The 26,742-nt window shown below is 49.2% G+C and overlaps 1 protein-coding gene across 2 annotated transcripts in view; it reads right to left on the reverse strand.

Moving 5' to 3' along the window:
* Positions 1–8,278: 8,278 nt before the first annotated feature.
* The window catches only part of VWC2L (von Willebrand factor C domain containing 2 like), a 45,210-nt gene continuing 26,746 nt past the window's right edge, over positions 8,279–26,742 (reverse strand). For both annotated transcript variants that reach the window (XM_031063499.1, XM_005428832.2), the window contains one exon: positions 8,279–10,256. In XM_031063499.1, coding sequence (XP_030919359.1) covers positions 10,206–10,256 — 51 coding nt within the window. In that variant the 3' untranslated portion in view covers positions 8,279–10,205. The remainder of the gene's footprint in view (positions 10,257–26,742) is intronic.

Genomic DNA, 26,742 nt, shown 5'->3' on the forward strand with positions numbered 1-26,742 from the left:
TGTGGCTGCTCTTGGATCCCTGGAAGTGTTCCTGGCCAGGTTGGACAGGGCTTGGAGCAACCTGGGATAGTGGGAGGTATCCCTGCCCATGGCAGGGGGTGGAATGAAGTGGGCTTTGAGGTCCAAGCCAGGCCATTCAATTTCCCAGAGTCTGAAGCTGTGCAGGACCATGGCTGACCACACCAGAGCTCTTCCATTCCTCAGTCACCAAGATCAAAGAGCAGCCCCCATCTCCAGATTTTCCTTTCCATTTGCTGCCAAGACTGCCAGCAACCTGATCCCTTCAGTCAGGTTTTCCAAAGCACTGTGTTCCTCTTCAGTCACTGCAGTAGGTTTTATTTTCCACAGAAAATGAGCTTGTAAAGCATCTGCAGGAGAGCTGGTAAAGGCTGGGCCTGTTCTGGAAATGGATGCTTCTTTAGGTCCCTTCTTTTCATGTAAAATTTTATATTAAAATCTTTCCTGCTGGATAAAGCACAAGCTGGAATTGTAGCTGTTCTCCATTTCTGGATTTCCACTTATAACTGAACAACTCAGGCCCACCTTTGATTCAGTGGTCCACAGAAGAAAACACAAACCTGCTGTCTGCCTCTTAAAAGTTAATTAATGCTTCTGTGATTCACTAATGAAAAAGACCAAGATGAGAAATAGGTGAGCAGTAAAGAGCTGCGTAAATTCACCAACAAAGCTGACAGAAGCCTGCACTTGTGTTCTGAGCCTGAGACCACGAAGAAATGGGGTTAAAATGATTTGTGCCCCGGAGAAGGAAGAATTTCCTTCTGTTACATGACTGCATGTAACTTTTATTAGTTTGATGATGTACACGGGGACTATTTCTCTTGGAAATGGCTTTTTGGTTAACATTTCATTTTCCTCCCCAAAGTTAACTCTCTTGCAGTGATAGGAAACACAACTCCCTGCAATTTCCTAGCCCCCAACTTTATTAATGGCACTTGTTGTCATTGCAAATGATCTATTTCAGGCCAGGCCACAAAGCTCTTGTTTTGCAGGTGAGCGAGCCCTCTCCCCTCTATTGCACAGCATCTCCACAGCAGGGCAAGGCTGAAAAATTGCTTAATAAAAAATAGCAAGAATAAAACTTTTATTTATATCAGCTGCTGCTCTTTAGGAATTGGAGTCTGTGCACCAATTTGATGTCGCTGAATTGTCCTGGGTTTTGGTGTGACCTCTCCCAATATTGCATTTCCAGCCTTTGTCACTTTGGTATTACCCAGTGCATCCAAATAACACCTGCAAAAGAACCAAGGTCACTCATGCCTGCAAAAGGCACAGGTTTCCAGGGCTTGAGAAGTGATGCAGATGACCTGGCAGTGGATTAAGATACATTTATCACCAAATAGATATGGGAAAATCAGATGGAGTGGCCTCTTAGCATGGGAATCATTTCCTGTGGGGAATGGAGCTTTTAAGGCCATGTCTTGGGAGTGGGGAGAGATTCCTGCTCCTGTTGGTGCTGGATCTGCCAACTTCTCATGAGGCCAGTTTTTACCCCTGCATCTTCTCCAGGAGCAGGTTCTGGTCCAAATTGCTGTTTGTTTGAAGGGAATGTGGCTCAGTTGTTTTCATGTTTCTTTTTTTCCCATTTTCTAACCTGCTTGGTTTCTCTTTTCTCTTCATAGGCAACAGAAAGGCTTTAGCTTCAGGGCTTCCCTCCAGCACTGGTGGCCCCTGCACATGGAGGTAGCAGAATCTTTGCTATGTGTTGTGTTCTACAGTTGTTTCTGTTCTCAAAAGAGTAGTTTTAGTCTCAAATTTAAGGTCAAATGCCATGGCTGGGTAACACTACTTGGAGAGTGTGCCTGACAGAATGACAGAACAAGTCTGTGGTGGATGTGGGTGGATTTCTCAAAGCCCCTCTGTGCTCTGCTCGAGGTTAGAGGTGCAACAGGCCAACCCTGGGCAGTGGCACTTCCCTTGCTGGGGTAACTCCTTCAGAGGTTGCTTCAGTGGTCAGGAATTCAGGTGTGCATCCACCTAAACTTCTATTTCTATGCTGACCTAACCGGCAGGATCTTGTCTCTTATCTGGGGATTTCTTATTTCTGCTCTTAACATGATTTCACAGAAGCAAATTCCTGTATTTCTGCCAGAAGGCATCACCCTCGTGGGTAGCATACAAACACTGGGGGAGTTTTGGCCTAGGAGATGATGGCTTTGGTTTGGGATCCACCTTCTCAAATCCAGAAGTGTAGGGGGATAGAATATAAGAAAATAAAGATAGTATAGGAAGTAATCTTACCCCTAAGGAGCTGCAGCTGGGCCAGTTAGCAAAGATTAGGAGCAGGCCTGACTTTACCAGGCCACAGCTGTAAGCAGTGAGCAGAAGAGTGCTATAAAAGAGTGGGGTGGCTGCTTGAGAAGGGAACTGGAGTCAGTTGGCTGCTTTGTGAAGCAGGAAGAGTCAGTGCTCTGGGGAGCTGCCCATGAGAAACACCAAGAAGGTATGGAACCTTTGTGATAAGGAGCCAGCAGTGTGGAACCCCTGCAAGACACAGGGGATGCAGAGAGGTGAGACTGCAAATGGTGATTTGGTCCCCGTGCTCCAGCTGGATGGAGACCAGCCTTGGATCATCTCAGAAGCACCCAAGAGGAGCAGGCAGGGAACCCCCATGCTCTCATGGCACTTGTGCCATGGTTTTGGGGATTGTCTTTCCCTTCCCCCTACTCTCCTGCCCAAGGCACCTGCACCTCCTTCCATTTAATGTTTTTCACACTGCTGACAAAAGCAGTGGGATTTAGGATGTCTTTTAGGAGAGCTTAAATATCCCAGGAGCTTCCCAGCAGGATAACAACCACACTTTATTATCCAGGCACGTCTCCATTTGCTTTCCCTTCAGCTGGGGGGCAGGGAGGGGCAGTGCTGTTTGTTTGGAAATGCAATTAGCCCAAGTGCTCGGGCCCATGGCCAGCCAGGAGGATAACCTTGAATCCAGGGAAGTTAGGGGAAATTTAAAGCCATCTGCAGCTGCAATGGGTCCCCACACACCCCTTTGGCTCTGAGGCTTCTATTCCTGACAATAAAGTGCCAGAAGATTCGCACTACAATGGGAAATTGCTTCTTTGGGTATCACAGTATCTTGACTTAGCAGTGCTTTAACCTTGGCCTCATGCTTCCTGTGGGGCCTGTTTGCTGGGCTGCACAAGTGCCCACAGCAGCCAGCAATGTATAGGATTTTCCATCTGAGGAAAATTAAACCCCAGAACCTTTACCATCCTCTCGATGCCAGACATGCTCTACCTGCATTAACTTGAGCTTAATGGACTGCAAAACGAGCCTTTCAGCCTGTATGGGAGTGGATTATTTGCAGCAGAGCAAGTTCCTCACATTTTTATCTCCTCCCTTTCCCAAAGCTTTTGTCCTTTGGAAAAAAAAAAAAAGAGAGAAAAGGCAAGCACAGCCAAATTGTAGGAAGAGAGTGGGGCCCTAGGAAGTCCAGAGAACTGTTTGGGCAAGGCAGAGGTGCATCCACCAAGTCAGGTAAGTAATGAAAAGAGCAGTGACCATTGCTCCCTGTCTCTGAAACCAAACTGATGTTTATTAGCCAAGATCTTGGTGGCAGTGTTGGGGATGGTACAAACTCTCCGTGCCACACTTTTCAGCACACCAGCTGAACTCCTCACCCTGGCTTTATTGCAGCCTTTCCCAAAGTCCTCCAGATGGGACCTGAGGCTGCAAAAGACAGAGCCTGGTGCTGGTGGGATGCTCCTGTCTGCAGTGCCCGCTCATCACCTCCCCTGTTGCACAAGGGGTGATGGTTTTACACTGGAGGAGGGGCAGTTTATACTGCATGTGAGATGGTTTTTGCACTGAGGGTGGTCAGGCCCTGGCACAGGCTGCCCAGGGGTGGTGGCTGCCCCAGCCCTGGACACATTCAAGGCTGGGTTGGATGGAGCTGTGAGCAGCTTGGGCTAATGGGAGGTGTCCCTGCTCATTGCAGGGGGTTGGATTAGGTGGACATTAAAGGTCTCTTCCAACCCAACTATTCTGTGAGTCTGTGATCATCACACATTGTTTGGAAGGACAATTTAAAGCCTGGTGAGCCCCCTTTTTCACCTGCTTCCTTGGAGTTTTGCCTTCAAATTCACAAGATTTTTTTCCCATATTCCATAGGCTTGGATTTGGCTGTTTCTCCAAACACAGAGCCAAGGTACCACTGAATCCCTGAAGAGACAATCCATATAGATAACAGGATAATCCCTGTGCAAACTGGGAGGGAGAATGGGCTGGTGGTTTCTCTTTAGGCTTTCATGGGTTATCACTGTCAAGACAAGCAGCATGGAACATTGTGTGTGTTTAATGACCAAAAGTACCTTCACTGTGTCCTTCCCAGTGCCAGATGCCTTACAGTCTAAATGAGGATCTTTAATAGAGGCATTAATTATTACTGAAACCCTGCTTTGTCCCACTGAAACAAGTCTAATAGCTTACACTTGCTCTGCCTCTCTCCTCCTTTCCCCAGATCCCCATCTCCTGTATCTGATGCCAGCATCAGGAAGGCTCCTTTCTCCTGGCTGCTTGGGCCCACCAGCATGGGGTGCTGTGCAGAAAAGGTCAGGCACAGGTCCAGCTCCAGTGCTGCTCCATGAGCTGAGGATTGGGAAGGATGCCCTGAAACTGTCAGAAAGCATCACTTGGGGCTGCCATACCCACACCATTGCCTTCTTTTGTGGGAAGCCCAGTGCCAAGAAATCATCAGCTCCCAGGGATGCAGGTAACTAATTGAAATAATTAATTAAATGCAGATCTCCCTTGCTCACCACAGGCTGGTGAGGTCCTGGCACAGGGTGCCCACAGAAGCTGTGGCTGCCCCCAGATCCCTGGAAGTGCCCAAGGCCAGGTTGGACAGGGTTTGGAGCAGCCTGGGACAGTGGAAGGTGTCCCTGCCCATGGCAGGGGGTGGAATGGGATGATTTCTGAGGTTCCTTCCAACCCCACCATTCCTGATTCTATGAAATAGTGGCTCTAGGGGAGCCAGCACAGTCAGAGGACATGAACTCCTGAGAAAGGAGAGGCTTTGTCTGGAGCAGCCATGGATAAGACTCAGCTGTCTGTCTGTCCAAAAGACAAGGCCATCTCTGCAGATGGGTGCAACCATCACCTGCCCCCAGGGACGAGAGCAGGCAGTGCTGGCAGGTGTGGGGGGATAGAGTGTAAGAGAATAGTGCAGAAGATAATCTCACCCCTGAGGAGTTGCAGCTGTACTAATTACCAGAGATTAGGAACAGGCCTGCCCTTAACAGGCCACAGCTGTGGCCAATAATGATGAGTGTTATGAGTGGGTGAGCTGGGTGAGAAGGGAGCTAGAGTTTGTTGGCTGTGCTGTGAGGAGCTGCCCATGAGAAATCACCAGGAAGGTATGGAACTTTTGCAATAAGATGACAACAGGCAGGGGAACCATCTTGTTCTGTGCCATCCCAAAGGAGCCTGGCTTAGCTTTTGTGTTGGGTTCTGTTTTTCCTTCCAATTTCCTAGTGCTTAATTATCCCTTTGTCTGTGTGGGGCTGAGTGAGCTGGCATCTTCTGAGAGCAGAGCTCTTTTAGGTACTGGACTTAGTCGTGGTAAAAAGATACTTTCTCTTAAAAAGAAAAAAGGTAATCTATCTGCAAGTACAAATGGTATATTATGATATATAATTTACCATATGGTCTATATACCATTTAATATTCCATATGGTATATTAGATGGCCCTTGAAATGTTCCAACCCAAACCATTCTATGATCCTAAATATATAAATACAGGCAATTCCTTTCCATGCCTTCCATCCCCTGTGTTTTAAAAGCTAAGCTTGCACACCACAAGGAAGCTGGATTCTTGATAAATTTTTCATTTTCTCTATTGACTTGCTGTTGCAAACCCATGTCCTTTTGCTGTGTAAAGGGCATTCATTTGCCCTGTATCCACATGGGCCCTCTTTCCCCTTTAACAACCACCAGAGAGAAACACTTTATTGCTCTTGCTGTGCTGGAATCCTGGGATTTGCTCTTGGCTTTTACCTCTAGCAGAGCTGTGGCTGCACAGGGGTTGCTGCAGTGGGTCTGTTCTCCAGGGGATGGTCACCAGGGCACTCAGCTCACTGTGTGCCACTCAAGCCATGGTGTGCTGCTGCCTCAGGAGCCCTGCTAGGATGGAGAGTACCCCAAGGTGGGGATTTTCCCAGGCTCAGCCTGGTTTGGAATGTGCTTTGCAGCTTCCTGGGGGAGAAAGACATTGCCCTGCTGTGCTCCGGAGCCGAGTCATTCCCCCTGGGGTGCGCAGGAAATAATTCTGTAATTATAAAACAATCTTGACTAATGGCATATTAATGAGGACAGGGAAAGGTGATGCTCCTGGGATGGGCTTCCCCACTGCTAGGAGAAGGAGGAGGGAATTGTACACAGCTGCTGCATTTGGGGGGCAAAAATGGCATCACATCAGCAAAGTTTGGGTGTAAGAACCCTAAGGAAGGACTTTTCCTGACTCTGGGTCTATTTCTTCTGCAAAATTCACTGTTGCTCCTGAAGGTGCTGCCTCTGAGCTGTCCACTCTCTGACCAGCTCTTTTGCTCCACTTTGAGTCCTTTTGGCTCCCTGTTCCAGCCACATCTGCCAGGCTGTACCATTGCTATCTCCCCTTATTTTTCGAACCCATCACCTCTACCTTTCCTTACTTTCTGCCCTACCAAGCCCTCTGCTCTTCTTCACCCCTCAGCATCTTCCCTCACCTTTATCCACCTTCTCCATCTCCCACAAACACCTGATGTATTTTCAGTAGTGTCAGCCTGAGGGCACGAGGAGGATGGTGCCCACAGAGGAGGTTGTGCTCTCCCATCTGATAACATATGTACCAGGCACCTTTCCCTTCAGCTGGCAGCCTCTGGAAGCCCAAGATGAACCTTTCAACAAGATTAAAGAGATGGTATTAATTGCTATCGATCACGGGTCAACAAATTAAATTGCATCTGCAACTGCATCTCTGAAAGGTCTAAATGAGAAGAGTAGTTAATGGCTCTGGCTGGCCCAGAGCTGTGATTAATTAAAGAAAGAAATGAACTACAACATTGGAAAAAAAAAAAAAGGAAGGAGATTGGGATGAGGATGACATTCTGTGGTGTATCTGGAGAGTGCCTGATGGGAATTCAGTTCTGGCTCCATCCTGGCAATGGTTTTTGGGGCTACTGGCACCCCAGTGCTGTGGGGACACTGCCCACCTGTGACTGGCAACTCTTCCACATAAACAGTGGAAGTTTTCCTAGAAAATGATCAGTGCCCTTTCCTTCTCCCTGTGGTCCCAGAGCTGTGGGATCCCTCAGTGGGACTGTCTGACACTGCTGGATGTGGGGGAATCAGTTTCCCTTCTACAGCCTGAGCCACAGAGACCTTGCAGACACATCCGCCATGGGATCTGCAGGGTTTTCCCTCATGTGACCCACAGCATGCTCCTGCTCCCTCTGTGGGGTCCTTGGGATCAAGGGCTCCCCCTCCATCTCCCCCTTCTTCCCATTTTTTTTCCACAGTGCAGTGCAAGAGTGAAGGGCAAAATCCTGAGCATTGCCCTGTTCCTTAGCAATCTCCTGCTCTTCCCATGCCAATCCAGCACTGCAGCATCCCCCTGGCAGCTGGGACAAAAGTACTCCTGGGTGGGAATAAGGGTGCTACTGTGACTCCTTGGGAAATAATGAAGTAGCACAGCATGGAATGGAGATGGTGCTTAATTAATAACGAAGAAAATAATAATATGTGGCACGTATAGTGCTGTACTTGTTCCAAGCACTGTACAAACATTAACTACAGTAATTAAGCTGTAATTAATTAGAGTAACTACTAATCAGTGTAAATAATGATGCATCTGGAGGTACCAAAAGGAGTTTGTGAACTGAAAGCAAATTTCCATGTTCAGGAAATGGTATCAAATACAAAATGGCACCAGTAAAAGTAATAAAAAAGCAGATGGAGGTTGGAGTGAGAACCTGGGAGCCGTGTTGGTCCATGGCAGCTCCACAAATGGGAATCCTGGTTTGGCAAAGCACAACTGGTGTAGTGAGTTACTGCTGAAGCACTCCCTGAGCAACCCATCCCAGCCACAGGATTCTCATGGCTACTTCCAGGCTCCCCATCTGCTCCTCCCACGCCAGCTGCACTCACCAACCCTGTGAAGAGGCAGGAACTGGAGCAAGGGATGAGATGGGGAATTGGGAGCTTGAGGGGCTGATGATCAGCAGAGTAAAATACACCACAAATATGTAACTTTGGGGTTGTTTTGCTGGTTCACACACTTTATATTTAACAAAATAATTTTTTAATAATATAGTCTTTTACACATCAAATATTGTTTCTAGGACCCCTCCCTCCCATTTGTACAGATTTTTTTTTTTTCTCACTAGTTTCAGGCACACTATTGTTTGTAAGTTTTGAAACTGGATAGTCATTGACAGGCAACAGCTTACAAAGAGATGTGGTGATGATGTCTGGAATGGTACCAGCTCGGCCTGCAGGGAGCCAGTGCTCAGCCACAGGACAGCATTGCTGTGCTGAGTGCTCCTCCCACCCCTGCCCTCCAGGAAAACACCAACATGGGGAAGAAATGAAAGTAGAAAGGCATTAGTGTGTATGAACTGAGCCTGATGTGCTGATCTGCTTCGGTGAGGATGCTGTGGGGAGGATTTGCTGCCATCACTGAGAGCAGGTGCTGGACTGGAGCCTGAACTGTGAACAAAAGGAGCAGCACCACCCCCAAGGATGGCATTGACCAAAAAGCAGGGAACCAGGCATGGACAGAGATGGGAAAGGCCCCTGTGCTTGCCTGGCCAGGCAGGGAGGTGACATTGGTGGCTTTTTTTTCACAGTATTGCCTGGGAGCTGCAGCCTGAGAAAGGAGGAGGTACCAGTGCTGGAATCCCTTGGCTGCTGGGGACCTGTGCTCCTGGCAGGCAGGCACAGAAAGCAGCTGCTTTTGAGGGACAGCCCTGACAGGAGCCCAGCCCAGCCCTGCTGCTCCATGGCTTGCTCTGTCCCCAGCTGTGTGGATGCTCCCAGGGACAGCCAGGGCAGCTCCCTCCCACTGCAGCAAAGGGTCTCACCTGCCAGTGAGCCAGTTTAGTGCTGCCACAGCCATGGGACATTCCTGGACACCTCCAGAGTGGGGTGATCCCATATTTTACTTGTGACCTGCTGTCACTGAAGGCCATGGAACACTGCCCTTGGCTCCAGTGAGAGCAGCCTGGGGATGGGACAAGGCAGGTGAGCACATGCTCAGCCCAGGAACCAGGGACAGGTGGGGCCCTCTTCCCTCTGCTCCACCACTGATGCCCCAGCCAGGTATCACACACAAACAAGCCAGGTAAGATGTTGCTTTCATGGAGCACCTTCTGGCTGGCTGCCCCAGCCTGCCCATGCCGCTGCTGTGGCCTCTGTTCCCATCAAGGTCACACTGACTGTGTAGGTGTCTTCAACTTTATTGTCCCCACTCAGTGGAGAATGTGTAACACAGATACAGCTTTGTGTCGTGGCTGTCCAGTCTATACCTGTGCATCTACCTCGGTCCTGCTGCAGGTTACATTCCAGTTGGGATTTTTTTAACCCCCCCAATCCCTTATAATCTACCTCCCTGCTGTCCTTAGTGCCACCTGTGCTTACAGACACAATCCAAATGCTCCACCTATTGCTCCACTTGCAGCTGTATTGCCCCGATGATCCCAGCTTAGGAAGAGGCTTAAAAAAAATCAAATCACAATAGCAAAAAAACCTTCAAATAAATAACTGTGAAAAACCCCAGGATCCACACTGCAGAAAGTGAGAGCGGTGACTCCATCGGTGCCTCAGGCATCTCCAGGCCAGGAACATGCACGGGCTGTTCTCCTGCTGTCCTCCCCTGCCAGCACCTGTGACTCCCACAGCAGAGCAGGCACCTGGACCCAGGAACAGAGAGTGTACAGAGGGACAGGAGCTGCAGGGGACACCCTGCCCCACAGGGACCCAGCTCTGCTCACGTGGCACCCGCCCAGGGCTTGCAGCTGGCAGGAGGTCGGACACGTGGGCAGCATCGAGGCCATTCCTTCATCATCATCATCATCACCATCACTGTGAGCGGGCTGTTGGCCAGGGGGCTGCTACAGAGCCTGCTTGCCCTGGCACTCGCGCTTGGAGCACTGTGCTGGCTTCCACCAGTCCCCGTTGTGGCAGTGGCAGATGTTGCAGTCGTCCACCTTCACCTCGATGCCCGCGGGAATAATGGTGGTGCCCGCAAAGCAGTTGGGACCTGCGGAAACACACGGGGGAAACAGGATAAATACTCCATGTTTGGATGGGGCAGCGCTCTGCCCTGAGCCTGGGACAGGCAGGGACCCATGGGGAACAGGATAAATACTCCATGTTTGGATGGGGCAGCGCTCTGCCCTGAGCCTGGGACAGGCAGGGACCCATGGGGAACAGGATAAATACTCCATGTTTGGATGGGGGCAGCACTGTGCCCTGAGCCTGGGACAGGCAGGGACCCATGGGGAACAGGATAAATACTCCATGTTTGGATGGGGGCAGCACTGTGCCCTGAGCCTGGGACAAGCAGGAACCCAGTGCCAGTGCTTTGCTGGCCATGCCACCAGCACTGCTGTCTGCAGCAATGTTCCCACCTTGCTCAGTGCCCAGCCATGGACCCACAGCAATCCCCTCTCATTTTATGGTTGCACTCAGGCACTAAAGGGGAAAATAAAGGCCTCAAAACTTTCCTCTCTGTTTCTAGAACAAATGGCATTGGCAGTGAGCTTTTTCTACTTAGCTGACCACTAATTTAGTACCTCTTTCTCCTTAAATTTTGGCTGCAGGATGGACAAGACCATGAGGACAAGCATGAGGACACAGCCCAGCCTTCACTGCTCCAGTCTGGTAAAGCTGCAGAGACAAGAGCCAGTCCATCCCCTAGGGCCATTGGCAGCCATGCTCCAACACCAGGTAACCCCAAGGACCTCCACCAGCTTGGAGCCATTAACCAAAAATTAGTCCTTCCATCACAAATTATTCCATCACCTCTCAAATTAGCTTTCTCATAAAATCTTGGTTATTCTCCTCAAAGGTAATTCCTTTAATCTGCTTATTATTGCTTTGGATATTTTTTTGGCTTCTTTTTTACACAATATCAAAGCTGAGGAGCAAGTCAGCAAGGATCTTATTTCCCAGTCACAGAATGGTTGGGTAGGAAGGAATCTTAAAGCCCTTTCCTCCTCCTCATAAAAGCCCCACAAATATCCACTGCCCATCTCTTCCTCTGCAAGATCTCTCCTCTTCCCCTCTTATTCCTTCACTGCTTAGTGCCAGGAATTAATGTCAGAGCCACAGAAAAAATTCAAGGCAGTCACACTGGTGGCATGGGGGGAGCATAAAGACATTCAAAAATTGTTTTGTGGCTCGAGTGCTGCTCTGAAATGTCACCCCTTGACTGGCCACCAGTTTTAATCTATGCCTCCAGTGCACGAGGTGCATTCCAAAGGAGAGAGCGTGTACAGACATGGAATTATGGGCAAGTTGTTCCTTAAGGCTTAGGTTTAAGGCTGGGAAAGGGAAATGGGGTCCTTTACAAGGCTGGAATCAGGCTGAGCTGTAGCCAGCCCAGTCCAGGGTGCCAGAGAGCTGTTTATGAGTGCCCTGGGTCAGTAAGGTGCTCCTCAGGGCCCTTTGCTGAACAGGCCACGAGTCTGGCAGGGCTGGGCTTAACCAGACAATTCAGGGTGCCTGAGTGTTCCTTGTGTTTCAGCAGCCTCCTGCCTTCATTAAAGGCCCCTTCAAACATGGCCTGCTCTGCACTCCCATGGCAAAAACCCCCTCCTTTTCATGGTAATGTAAGCAAAACAGCTTCCTCTGGAGATTAGGGTGGCAAGGAAAGGGGAAGATCATCTTCCCTCTTGTTGCCCTGCCTTTTGAGCAACTCATTTGAGAGGCCAGTGCTGCCTCCACACCCACACGTGTCTGCAGACACAGCTTTGTCTGGAATTGCAGCACTGCCAGCCCATTCTGGGGGCTGGGAGCAGATGGGACGCTGGCACTGAGGGAGCCAGCAGGGTTTTCTCACTCACAGGTGAGTCAGCTTTGCCTCCCAGACAGGCTTTGGGGGCCCAACACCTCCCTCATGGCACTTTGGCACCTCAGTGGTGCAGGGACCATGGTCAGCCAAGGGTGATGGCACTGGGACTGGCTGATGGGGTGCAGCCAGCTGGGAAAAGGTTATTTTTCCTTCATCCTGCTTATCTGTCCATTCCTTGGCTGCCCTTTCTCCTCTCAGCAGCCCCAGGTCTCTTCTCCCTCCTGAGCTTCCCCAGCAGGTCATATACAAATAAAACAACTAATAAATACCATTTATTAATGCCCCAGGACAGGGAGGAGCAGAAAGCAGACCCTGAAGCAAAGAGGAGATGGATGAGGGGGATGTGCTTAAGGTCCCCATTGGAGAGGGGATCCCCTACTCTGGGGACAGCAGCACAGCAATGTCCCTGTCCCAGCCAGGGACATGGGGCAGCTCTGCACATCTGTAATTAAACATTAATGATCTGCTCCTCTGTAATTGAACACTAATGATCTGCCCCTCTGATCACTGTTGAGCCTGGAGGGACCTGGCAAACATCTCTGTGTCTACCAGAAGATCCTTGGGATACTGCCCCCATCCCAAAGGGGGGAAATGACAGCTCTGGTGGGTAAATCCCAGGGACTGCCAAACCAGCCCCCACTGCAACAGCACTGAGCATCCGTGGGCTGCCCAGGGAGCTGCAGTCACAGGCTGAACTCAGGGGAAAATCACAGCAATTGGGTTTGTTTTCTTTCTTCTTGGCTTTCAGCAAAATGGAGGAAAACATGACCCCGGGCTCTGCTGACATCTGGCCTCCTGTGGGATATTCTGCCTCTCTCCAGACAGACTTTAGTACTTTAATTTGGGCCAGCACTGCCACTGCTCTGGGCCTTTTCTTTCCCAGCACTCTCAAAATAGCCCCTTCTGCATTGCCTGAGTGAAATGGTTTCTTTTGCTCACCACAGTGAGCTGGACAGAGCTTTATTGCATCCTCTCTCTCCCACTGCTATCCCCCATCCTACAGAAACATGGATTTCTAACAGAAGGCAAAATTTCCACACTGCATGTGTGATAATTCAACTTCAATTCCCACTGCCTGAAATCCAGTTTTCCAGCACAATCACTACCAGCCAGCCTCTCCCCCTCTGCTTTTTTTTTTCTCCCCCATTTAAATTTCTCTCACCTTCCCATGGAAAACTGGATCCTGTTTGTCCAAACTGGGATGCAGCGAGCGTTGCACCCGCAGTGAAGGTGTGAGGAAGAGGCACTCAGAGAAAGAGCCTGCACTGCTGGAATTTCGGTGCAAATGTGCCATGGCACAGAAAATGCTGCTTGGCAGGAGCACAAGTCACCAGGGAGATTTCCAGAAACTTTGGGATTTATAGAGCTGGCAGCTGCTGGTGGAGATAACCTCCAGCACCTGGGGTCTGCATGGCTGTGCCATGTGCCTTGGAGAGGCTGCAGCCCTTAAAGCCACAGCAAGAAATCAAGTCCTGTTTGGGTTTTTTCCCTGTGCAGCAGAGCTCAACAGACTCTTTTAAATTCGCTAATATTATTTTTCCCTCCCAACATTTCAAAAGCTCAGGGCCCCAACCCAGCACTGCTGAGCACTGGCCTGAGCTTTTCCCACCACAGCTGCTTGGAGGAACTGGATGAGACCAAGATCTGCCAAATCAATGCCAAAACAAACCCCCAAGGAATGACACAGAACAGCAGCATGGGTTTTTTAATTATCATTCAAAGGAGGACACTGCTCAGAAATATTTGATGACATGTCAAGCACATCAGGTTACTTAGGATAATAGCAGCAGGAACAAGAAGCTGCTTTGGGCAAGGGCTCTTGTCCTGCTCTCGGTAAAAGCATCTTAAACCACGACTGTGATGATAACAGGACACTAATCACCCTTTTCCTTGCTCAGGGAGACTGATGGGAGAAGTTTGCTGCTCCCACAGACAGTGTAATAGTGAGATTTGCTTTGCTTAATATAGTTAATACTCATAAAAGCCAGCAGCACTCCAGGCTGTTTGCTAGAACAGCTGTGAAGATTTTTATGGAGATGTATTAGGGACATTCAGATGCTGGTTTGATGGGAGAGATGTAAAAAACATCATATATGGTTTGTGGTTTGGGGAGAATGATGGAAAATTCTGCAACCATCTGCTGAAGACCAAGTACTTGGGTGATGACCCTGCTCCACTGCACCCCTGTTCCAGAAGGACAACACCACGAGCTGATGCCTTGGAGCCACTGTGTGAGATCAGCAGGGTCCCCCCAGCTCCCTGGGACTCCTCAGATGGGTTTTACTGAGCTCAGCAGCTCTGCCCGTGGCTCTCAGCAGCTCTGAATTTAGCTTTGTGTGTGCAGAGAAGCAATAAAAGGAAATCAAATGTTAATCAAACAGCAAGCACGGATCACTTCAGGCCAACTGTGATATTCAGATGTGCCCTGAATAGCATCTTGCCCCAGACAAAGCTCACAGTCTCCACCAGAACGTCTCATTGTGCAGCCTCTGATTCCAGCAAGAGCAGAAGCTTCCCCTCAGTAAAACATGTCTCCTGCCACTTCTCTGAGAGCCTCCCCATCCCTTTAGGAAATATTAAAGCTGACTCCAGGAGAAATTAGCTTATTCAGTCAATGGATTCCATCAAGGAGAGAGAGGTGCTGATGGCTACGCTTATCTGCCCAGTTAAGACAGCTGCTAAACAGCAGCTCAATGCAGCAGCCATCCCTCAGGCTCCCAAGTGGTGTGCCCCACTATTGAAGTTGCAAGGGATAAGTGGAAAACTGTGGTGTTTCCTGACAGTGTTTAGGAATTGAAACATCCTGGAACATCCCCCTGGACGCTCACTCAGCTGAATGAGGCTCAGTGACTTTGCTTTTGGAGCTCAACCATGAACACAACTGGGCATGGGGGTTTGCTGTTGGCAGTGTGTTCTGGCCTGGGGGAGGTGTTTCTACTGAGCATGGCCAAGTGTCTTCCCAGTGGGAAGGCAGATTTTCCTCTGCATGTCTCCACAAAACAGGCCTCTCCCAGGCTCCAGCATGACCATCCCACACCACAAGCCATGCAGTCTCCAGCACTGGTGTCTGGTGCTGAAACAACCCCTTGCAAGGCAGCGATCTTTTGAGGATGACACTTGGAATCCACACAAAGATGCTTGTGGATCCCCAACAGAAAAAAGGAAAAAACACAGCAGAATCCCCAGGCTGTGTCACAGAGGCAAGAAATTGCCTGTGCCTGAATCTTGGGACTTTTTCCATGTCTGGGCTGAGCTCTGTGCTCAGAAGAGAAGGAAAACCATCATCTTGTTTTTAATGATGGCTGCCATTTCTGGAGGTGAATACTGCTCCTGTCTGCTGATCCTGCAGGATCTTTTCAAATGTTCATTTAGCTCTGGTAATGCTATTTATGTGATCACTTCAGATTGCAAGAAAAGAGCTCAATTTGTGGCTTTAATTAAAGAGTTGGGGAGGGATGAAGTCCTGTTTTCATTCTGCTATGGAGAGTGTCAGCCCCCCTCTCTCTGGGGGAAGGAGGAGGCAGCAGGAGAAGCAGGAGTGAGACATAAAGAAATCAGCTGGTGATGCTGAGCTTTGCCCTGCTGAAAATTAAATTTGGTGACGCTCTGCAGGGGCAGCTGAGAACCCCACCCAAAAAAACAACCCTTGGCTTTCTTGTGTTAGAAGGAGGCCAGAGCTGGAGATCTGGCTCAGGGCATGGCTGAAGCCTGAGGCTGCATTGGGAATGGGGCTGCCATGATCCTGGGATGTGGGGCAGTGAGTTCTCACCCCAGGAACCCCTGGCTCTGACCTATATCTGCCACTTCTCAGTGGTGGCAGGAGGGACAGCACTGTGCTGTGGCTCTGCCTGCTCCCTGCTCCTGCAGGTGATGGCCATGTCCTCCAGGCTGCAGAGGACACAGCTCCTCCCAGTACAAACACCAGGGGAAAAGAACCCCCCGGGCTCAAAGTCCATCATCTTCCATTCACCCAACCTCCACAGAGACTCCTGCAGGGCTGGAAATGGGACTGCTTCAGGTCAGTGTCCCCATCCCCATCAAGTCTGGAAGCTGCTTCTCAGCCTGCTCATGCTCTCAGGCAGCAGTGAGCTCTCCTGTCATGCACAGACTGCATCAATGCCTCAGCTGCCCCCTCAATAAAATCTGTTTGCTGCTCCATTTGAAGGAGGCGCTAAGAACTGAACCTGCCAAGCCATGCCACCCTGAGTGCCGCAAATTAAACCTCCCTCCCTCCAGTGGCCAGTGGTGGCTCCAACACCCTTCCAAACCCCTGCCATTTGAAAGCTCAGGAATTGTTCTGTTTCCCTTTTTTTGGCTTGCTGTTGATATTTTAAAATACTTGGCCTCTGTCAGTTTAACTGCATTCCCCCTTGTCCTGTCCCTGTGTGGCTCCCAGCTCTGGTAACAAGTGTCTCCTCCTTGAGGTGACCTCAAGATGGAAGGTTCACTCTGCCACCCTGTCCAGCCACCCAGTGAGAGCTGGCTCTGGCTGACAGCTCCTGGAGTCATCTGGTGGTGCCTTCTAGATGTCCACGAGCTTTCAGTCGTGTGCAGCACTGCCCCAAAGAATTCCTCTCCTCTGAAGTTGATCTGCAGCTCTTTTCCATCCTTCCTGTGTTTTTCACTGCTCAGAAGTCAATGTTAACAGCCCTTCTCAAGTACTGCCTATTTACAGGAGAGATTTTTCCAGCCATAATTCACATTACTGGGTGCCTGAAGATGCCTAAAAGTTATTTAATCTCTGCATTAAAATATATATATCTGCAGTATCCTTTTTCAAATTAAATCCAAGTTGCTCACTCCAAGCCAGCCTTCCATCATTAGAAGGAATGCATTAAGAAGGCGAGGGGGAGGTGAAAAGCTCAGTTCAGTCAATGGGAGCTGTTCCACTGACTTCTGCCAGTGATGCAGCCACACAATAAAGAAAATATAACACAGCAGCAGCTCCCAGCCAGCCCAGTGGGGCAGGGACCTCCCGGAGGCCCCACATCCCCTCCTGGCTCTCCGCACACCGAGAGGGTCACATCATCCAGGCTTTGCTCAATCTCAAGTCTCTGCTGCCTTGGGAGTCTAATGAATGCAGGGCCCCACTCAAGTTCCCTAAATTGTGAGCTGGCACCAGTGACAGAGACTGATTTAGGCCTTTGCACTGCAGTTAGAGAAATACTGATGGCTCCTTATCCATCTTAATCAGCAGCAGCAAACAAATGAGGGACAGGGAGACATCCAGAAGGGAACACACGGCATTACTCCTCCTTATTGATAGCACAGTTACTTAATTTGATGTGGAGACATAACTTCGGGCATCACTAAGTAGTGCAGCAGGGCTGTTTTGGTGCGGGGAAGATCTATGGGTGCAATTTAAAATCCGTCTGTTTGGCAGCGGTGACGTCCATGGGTGCCCACACCGATCCCAGCTCTGCGGACAGCTGGACACCATCCCTCACCAAGACAGATGGGGACTGTGTCCCTTCCACAGATAAAATGCAGCAGCTGAAAATGGTGGAGCCCCAGCCCACTCTTCATCTTCTATACTTGTAGGATGAGCTGGACAACAGGGGACCAAGCCAAGACTGAGCACAGAATCCCAGAATGGTTTGGGTAGGAAAGGACCTTAAAGCTCGTCCACCTCCACCCTCTGCCATGGGCAGGGATAACCTCTGCTGGACCAGGCTGCTCCAAGCCCCATCCAACCTGACCTTGGACACTTCCAGGGATGGAGCAGCCACACTTCCAGTGTCTGATGGCTTCTGGCCATGCCCGTGCTGGGGCAGCAGAGCTCTGGGTCAGACCTTTGGCACAGCTCACTCAGGGAAGGCAGCGTGGAGATGGGGGAGCAAAGCTCATATCTGGGCACACCAAAGAAAACAATGCAAGCTGTACATTTCCCACTGCTTTAGATGATGGTGTCTGCCTCCCCATATGGCCATTTCCCCCAGTCCTGTGCACCCAGCCCCTCTGTTTCTGATCCCAAGGGCACCAAAATCAGAGCTGGGAGCATATCCAAGTGCACTTTGAGCTCCCTGCAAAACCTGCAGCCCCAGTCTGTCCCTTTGACTGGGTTTCTAACCCAGCTGTGGGTTAGGGACTGCTGGCCAGCAGGGTTAGGCATTGCTGCAGTGGGAATTAATAGGTATCAAATTCATAACCCTTTATTTACTCTGCTGACTCATACACCCCAACGGGGACAGCCTTCAAGTGACCTGGCTAGAGGAGCCAGCACGTGGATCAGCTCCCAGACAGCAGAAGAGCAACTCCCAGTGCTTCAGACTCATCAGTAAATCCAGGGCTTTCCCCCCTCCTTTTAGTGTAAAATGCAGGTTGGTATTTTCAAAGTCACCTATGGGATTTACATACCAAATTCCTCTTCATTTTAAAAGGATCTGTGTGTGCAAATACCTTGGTCAGCACTGAAAAATGGTAAAAAAACTGCAAAGGCAAAGGGCCCAGCATTGCATAGGCATGAACTGTGCATCCAAAGCAGATTTTCTGAACCAGGTGTTACTGTGCCCACTCTGGGCTGGAGGAGGGAAACTGTAACACCTCAAAGACAGCAGTAACCATCTATTAAAGGAGAAATCTGTGTTTCAGCATTTACCTGAGCAAACAAACAGGATTAGCTCTTAAAAATAATTTTGCAGACAGCATAAAGTTTTGGGAAAAGAGCACAGATTTTTTTAAATACAGGTAGATTGTAATTGTGGGCAATGAAAGCTACTCTGAGGTAATTTTAACCTTTCAGGTAAGTAGCAGGCTTTCAAAAATTTGTCTAAATGGGTACTTCCCAAAATGAATTCCAACAGCACTGAAGGTACATTCATTCTTTTAATGCTTCAAACATTAAAAGGTGAGGTGGGTTTTTTGAGAGGGTATCAAATAGATTAATTAAAAAGAAATTAATTAATAGAACTACCATTAAACTACTGCATCAGCTAACACTGTTACCCGTAAAATCAACAGCCAAAAGGAGGAAAAGTTGGACCTTCCAGAGACTAAAGTTTTAAGTGAAGGAAGAAAATATATAAATGCATGCATAATGTGCTGTAGTGTTTGTGCTGCCTTCACCTCAGTGGCTCAGGTGCCAGGAGCAGCCATGGAACAAGGTGTGCCATGGAACAGGCTCAGGCCCAGGGACTGTGCCCTTGCAGCCAGTGTTGCCCAAGAAAGGAACAGGGATGCAGAGAAGCAAACTCATCCAAGGATGCCCGCTCCCCCTGCAGTGCTCTGGGACACTGGGACACTGTCAGCTCCCACGGGCAGCCGCAGCTCTTGGTCCATGCAGGCATGGGAGGACACCCTGATGTAGGCAAATAAGGGCCCAGATAGCCCCTGGAAGCCAAAGCACCAGGCCTGTGGTCCCTGCCCAGGTATCTCCACTCAAAGGCAAAGGTTAACAACAAAAGAATAACAAGCAGGACTTTTTCCCTGGGTCTTGTGAGATTTTAGCCAACTTATTCGCCTCTTGGTTGCGCTTTGTGTGAAAATATAATGGTTTTTATGGCCCACTTTAACATTTTTATGTCTTTTTTTCTTCAGAAAAAAAACCCCACATTTGGTGTAAGAATTAAAACAGTATTTCATGCTTAACTGCAATCACAGATGATGTATGGAAGGGAGCTGGCTTCATGTCAACTCAATATAAAGCCAGAATTGAATCTAACTTGGTCACTACAGCTGTGCGATGTTTTATGGGGTGAGGGGATTTTTTCAGATCGCTCATAAATGAAATGGAAACTTTGACTGGGCTCATTTTGTATCAAACAGGAGCAAAAAAATGCAGGGAAGAACCAGGATTGCTACACATTTGTCTGAGTTGTTCCTTTAGAGGTGGAGAGTGCTGCAAAGGCAGCCCAGCACCAGGCCATGCTGCAGTGACAGTCGGTGTCTGTTGGCACAAAGGCCCTGCCAGGGCAACGGGGATTTCCTCAGCTGTGGGGAACCACATGTGGGGATCAGCCTCCAGCTCCTGTCTGGAAAACAGCAGCACTGCAGCCCAGATCCCTGTGGGACAGGGTCAACTCATGGAGAAATGCCCTCAGGCCTTTCTGCCATCATGGCATGAGTGTGATGCTTTGAGGGCACCAGCATGGTCCCACTTGCATTCCCTACCTGGTGAGAGATTTTTCTGATGGTGGTTTTAAATGTGGGGTTGTGTTAGAAATTGGATTTCAAAGCAAAGAGAAAACTTTCCATGTAAGGGAGGAGCTGCTGTGGAAACCGTTTCTTCCTGCTCTTGACTCATGTTTGAGTTGGGTTTTCTGCTGCTGACTGAGCAGAACCCATCTCCTGCTGCCTTCACCACCATTCCCATCTCCCTGGCCTCCACAGTCTCCACCACTCTTCCCAGCCTCCTGGCCTCTGTGGTGATGGACACAGAAATGATGGTCATGGGCAGGTGAGACCCACGTGAAAGGGGAATTTAATGGTAAAAATTAAAGTCAGTCAGCAAAGGCTCCCCTTCCAGTCAAAGGATCAATCTTCTGGGGGGTGTTTAACAGTATCAGCCTTTGGATCTGCCTGTTTTCATCCCTCTAAATTTAGGATGGGCTGCAGTGGCAAAGCTCCCATTTCTATGCAAATCCATACAAATGATTGATTACTTGTAGAAACAGAATAACCACAATGGCAGAAACAGTATTTCTTAGTTTATGTGGGGAAGTTAATTACTTGCTGTGGCACAGAAAAGGAAAATCAGGAGAACATCTTCCCTGACTCCAACCCCAACCATTAAGCCTGGCGGTAGAGAGACAGGACATGGCACTGCTGTGCCAAAATCTGCATCTCCTGAGGAAACAGGAGGAGCAGGGAATGGAAGGGGCAGGGCAGGATGGGTGGATGGTCTTGAGGACACATATATGGGGAGACCAAAGCACTGCAAGGACAGGCATGCCTTGGTCTGATGGACAGAAGACCCTGAATTTAACGGTGTCCATGGCATTCCCAGGGTGCTTTCAGATGGTTCAGAAAGAGTCTGGCTGGTGACAGAAAGAAAATGAGCAGTGCTGGTTTTGCATGGCAACAGCTGCATTTAATGAAATCACCCAGTGACAAAAGGAAGGTCCTTTCCTTTGCTCATAACCCTTGGTGTCACCACAGAAGGCTTAACCACATTGCATGTGGGCCTTTGCACTCTGCAGGGTGATGTTGTGCTGATGTGCTGGGACAGCACAGCTGTTCTGTGAGGTAACAGCTGGGAATGATGAAAGGCTGTGGAAAAATGATGGTGCATACACGTGGTTCTGCATCCCTCCTGCCCAAACCTCCCAAATGCTTTGTTACCCTTCTCTGCAGTCTGTTTTTATTCATTCCTGGATGAAATTCTTGCTCACCCTCTGGTCTCAGTGGCATCACAGCATCTGAATGGCTCACAACCTGCTGTCCTCCCACCTTCCCCTGGCACAGGGAAGTGCACTGGGCACACTGAGGCACAGAAGCAGTGGGGACTCCTGAGGGGATGCAGGTTATTCAAACTAAACCCAGCAGGAAACTGGATTTGACTTGCAGCAACAGGAAGGTTTGAGGCTGCAAACTGCCTTCTCAAGTGTGATGGGAATTGGTTCACCTTACTGGCAGAGGGAAGGAACTGTGGGATAGGCTGGCAAAGTGAGGGACAATGACACCCAAAAACTCCCCATTTCTGAGTGTTCCCACACTCTTCACCTACTATTCCCTGCCTTGTTCTTCCCTGCATTCATTTTGTGCCTTAGAATTTTTTTTAAAGCCAGAAGAGGGATTTAGACATTAGAACAGCTCCTGACCTGATATGAGTTAATGATTTTATAAAAGCCCTGAAAAATGCTTTACTTTAAAAGATTGATGTTTCCTATTGTATTTTTTCAATGCCAATTAATTACTTAATTCATTAGCAATGTAACACAGGAATAGTCTTTGAAAATCTGCTGCTTTGTGTAGATGCCTTTAATTATGGATAATTAAATACTGTGGAAGGACCTGATTATACCTCTGAGCATTTTCTAATCTGGAAAATGAAACACACTCCTGTACTCCTGAACACATAAAACAAAAGCTGAGCTCAACAGCCACAGGAAGTAAAAAAAGATGGGAAAACAAACACCCCCAAAGCCAGAACCACTCCAAACCCTGCAACTAAGAGGGGGGGAATTCCTGGGGAGGCTTGAAGGCTTTGTGATGCCCTGACACAGGCTTGGACCCAGACCCTGCCTTGTTGGGGTACAAGGGGGAGCCCAAGTGTGCTCAAGGTGGAGCTCCTGCAAACATGGGCCCAGTGAACACAACTGGAATCATACAGACTGGTCCCTGTTAGCACTTGCTAAAGCCGGGAACAGATTTCCAGATGGTCCCTTGTAACATATGGCAGCAACAGCCAAAGCTGCCACAAAGAGCAAAGCAAAGCACTCTCCAAACATAGCCACTGGAAGAGGAGATCCTGCCAATGGCAGAAGATATGCTGTGGTTTCTTTCTGTCTCAGTTTTAGCCCCAGAAGAAAGCCAGGGACATGCTTGTTTTGAAGACAGCATTGCCCCAGGGCCTCTGAGAGAGATCCCCTCCCTGACTGACTCTTCCTTTGCATCCTTTCTCCCTGGGCCATGAAGTGATTGCCAAATTCAGGGAATAAAGTATATTGTCTGTATTTATTTCTCAGCTGGCAAATTTTTAGAGAAAAATTAGGAAAGGTCTTGTGAAACGTTAGGGCCAGGATGACATGAGGGGCACAAACACGTCTGGCACGGATGGAGACACTAAAAGAAGGAAAATGTCACCCCTAACACAGGGGCTGCCTGCCTGCCCTAATTCAAAGCAGCAATGTGGCACACTGCTACTGCAGGGGATGGAACTGGATCATCTTCAAAGCCCTTTCCTACCCAAACTCTTTGTGGTGATTTCTGGGTGCTGATGTCCAAGAGTGTGATGTTCCCCTGCCCCAGAGATTCCCTCCTGGGTGCAATGCCAAAATCCTCAACGCAGCAGCTGATTTCAGCTGAGAAATGCAGAAACTCAGCCACCATGGGGTGAAGTGCACGAGGAGACACTGCAGCACATGGGACACACTGCTGGGGTGCAGTGCCCATGGCATTTGTCAGGATTCCTACTGGATGCTGCCAGGCCTGCCAGCAGTGCCAGACCCACTGCTGCTCCCACCTCAGCTGCTGGTGAAATTTGTGACATGATGAGCTTATGTGGGGGATTTTATTTAATTATTTTTGCCCAACAGATTAGTGGGAAACAGAAAGTCGATGATGTCTTGCTGACCCCCACAGCTGTGCCCTGTTAATGCACACAGTGATGTGAACCATTGGTTGGCCCCACCTTGGAGCCAACACTGAACAAGCCCATGCAATCCCTGGCTTCCTGCAGATTCCCTGTGCCAACACCTCCTGTACCAGGGCACGTTGTGTCTAGAAAGCCCAGACCTCAGTCAGGAGAACAAAAGGCACACATTTTCTTGATGCGTTTTGAGCCTCACCTTCATGTCTGGCAAGCCCTGTTCCAGCAAGGAGAAGCTTTCACACAACCTCACTCTTCAACTGAGCCTTAGCAACAGGATAGTTTAATGTGCATATTTTACCTGTGGCATGCACAAGGTAAAACCTTTCACGTTGACCAACCTCATGTTTGCTTTGGAAGGCTGGTGCATCCATGGGTGGAAGAGCCCGGCCTGTTGGGCACAGCTTGTCCTGGCAGTCTGATGGTGCCTGTCAGCATCCCACAAGAACCTGTCAAGCACTGCTCTTAATTAGCTGATGCTCTCCTCTCCTCTCATCTGTGGCTACTTTAACCCTTGGTTAGAAGAGGAGCTTGGGCACGTGAAGCCAAGAGAGAGAGCACAGGCAGCCCTCCTCTGAGAGGGAGAAAACAAGCACAGGAGAAGGGGCAGTGCAAGCTACAAAAACGCTGTGCACACAACAGGGGAGCGGGGAAAGTCCTGGGTGTTCTTTGCTGGGGGCTTGTGATGCCTTCTGTGGAGGCCACTCCTCTCTCAGCAGCTCCCCTCTAGCCTTTAGATCCATAGATAAGAATCAGGCTAAATCTGTAAAGAAAAGTAGGCACCTTTATTTCAGGGGTTGATCCAACTAGGAAACCCAAATAACCATTTGGGCAGGGGTGTCTCTCAAGTCTGGGTGAAGCTGTCCAAGGAGGGGCTCATGCAGGCACAGGAACTGGCCCTGATTATTTTTTTGCATGTGAAGCCTTCACTGTCTAGCTGTTAGGATGAATGAGAGAGGGGGCAGATCCTCGGCTGCACACCAAACCTGGATGTTTCCCTTGGAGAAAGGCAGCCAGGCTGGTTTACACCAGTCTCAGGGACTGGATCACAGCATATTTACTCTCTGGGGGGGGCTTGATGTAGCCAAAACAAAAAGCGGTTTCTGTACAAAAACAGCAAATGTAGCTAATAGGTACTGTCGTGGGCAGGTTTTCATTCTTTAACAGAGTTTCCCATTTAATTTCCAATTTAATAATTACAGTTTGACGTTGCCTATAATAATACATTTCTTTTTTTTTTTGGCACAGGTTGAAAAGTAACCAGAAATTCCCTCTTGCTGCTTTCCTTGTGGCACAGGCAGTTGTTAGGGGGGAGCAGTCACTGCCTGGGTGTTGTAGCCCTTTCTGTACGTGGTGAGAGCTTCCAGGGATGGGGCAGCCACAGCTTCTCTGGGCACTGTGCCAGGGTCTCACTACCCTCACAGGGAAGAATTCCTCCCAAATGTCTAAACTCTGTCAGTGGGAAGCCATTCCCCCTTGTCCTGTCACTCCAGCCCTTTCCATTTTCCTTGTCAGCTTCCATCAATCCTGAACCTGGTTACTTACCCAGGTGAGAGGGAGAGCCAAGCAGGAAGGACATTTCCCATCACAGACACAGCTATTTCTCCTATTCCTCTCCCACTCACTGGGGGAAAGTCAAAGGTACAAACACTTTCTGCTTTCAGTAAAAACCAGAGAAGGCTGTCTGAAATAATAGGGCAAAAAGTCCCTTTGTTTCTGTCTTTTCCATTGAAATATTCCAAAGTATAGAATAAAGATCTACATCTAAAACCACCTTTTATTCTCCCAGATTTGAGGGAGTTTGTTCTGAAAGCTTTAAATGGGGCATCTCATCACTTCCAGGTTTTTTTCCCAAACCTTTCTAACGTACAAACAGCGAGTTTGCTGTAATTGGCCCTTTTCCCAGGGAGGTTTCAGTGAGTCAGCATTTTCTGACCAACATATTCCCATCTTCTTCAAATACTTTCAGGCAACTGCAGTGAAAAAGTCAGAACTTTGACAGCCTGGGGAGAACTTTGTGTGTTCTTCTTTGTGCAGATCCACTGCTCCCAACAGATCCTTGGGCAGGACACCAGCACTCCTCTGTTTGGAGCATCAGCTCCTGCTCCATTTATTCTAACAAACTGCTTCGCTACCAGCACTACCTGGCACAAAACATTTGTAACTGGGACACACTGTTGTTAGTGGATGTAAAATGATTTACACCAGTTTGCATCAATGGTGGTACTGGTCTGTAATGACTCTTTTTTCTTTGACCTCCTCAGTGAGTTCCTTGAGGGGATCATGATTCCAGAAGTGGGCACAAGTGGAATATGGACATCCTGGAGTTCACCTCCCATTACAAAGTGCTGAGAGGGTCCCATGGGTGACTCCTCTATCCTTGAGCTGCTTCAACACGGCCAGAGCTGCAAAGAACTGACCCAGGCCAACCCCACCAGCCCCAGCAAAGAAAGCAACATCCTCTCCTCATTCCCACCAGGATTTTATTTGCTCATGACCAAGCCTAAGCTCTTCAGTCTTGGGCAGCAATTCCGATCAACACTGCAGAAAACATGAACAAGGAGAGCAAGAAAGGAAGCCCTGCACCAGCCAAACTCTTTTGCAGCCTGTGCTGCAGGGCTGGAGCCAAGGGAAGCCTTGTGCTGCAGGAGCAGTGCCCTGGTGCTGGGCCTGCATTGACACTGAAGGCACCTGTGCAAAGGCAGAGCACGAAGCAAGGCAGCTGGGAGTGAGGGGTGGGCCAAGGGGGGGAAGGAAATGGATGCTGATGTTTGTGGGCAGCAGAGCACCTTGCCCAACAGGGAGTTATGTGATGGCTGGCACTGTCCCAGCCCCTGCCCGTCCTGCAGGAACTCCCACAGGCAGCACAGCAGCACCACTGCCACCCACGCACGGGGTCCTTGCACCCTCACCCGGCTGTGCTGCACCAAACTGAGGGTCCCTCTGGCAAACGGCTCCACCAAAACTGCACTCCTTTTTGTTCTGCCCAGGTGAGGCACTTCACCAGCAAATCGGGGAGAGAGATGAAGAGAAACACACCTTCAACCCCCTTTTTAGTCTCTCCAGCCAAAGGGATGGGTGAGTTGGCAAGAGACAGGCTGGGGCAGTGTATGGCCACACAGTAACAGTGTGCCCTGCTGTCCTTCACCCAGCTGTGCCCTGTGGGAGGGACAGAAGGCTGCCCTGGAATGCAGCACCCTGCCGAAGGAGAGGGGATGGAGATGAAGGAAAGATGCAGAGAAGGAAAGGAAGCAGGAGGAGAAAACTTGTAAGCGCCATTCTTAATTCTAAGTGTTCTCAGACTTGCTTAGCTCTAATCTTTAATTCATATTTTCATTACAGTCTCTTTGCTCTGTAAAGTCTGCATTTCATGTAAAAGGAGCAGAGCAGACATAAATTATTTGAAATAAGTCAACCCCTTCT

Source organism: Geospiza fortis, unplaced genomic scaffold, assembly GCF_000277835.1.
Source record: "Geospiza fortis unplaced genomic scaffold, GeoFor_1.0 scaffold407, whole genome shotgun sequence".
NCBI lineage: Eukaryota > Metazoa > Chordata > Aves > Passeriformes > Thraupidae > Geospiza > Geospiza fortis.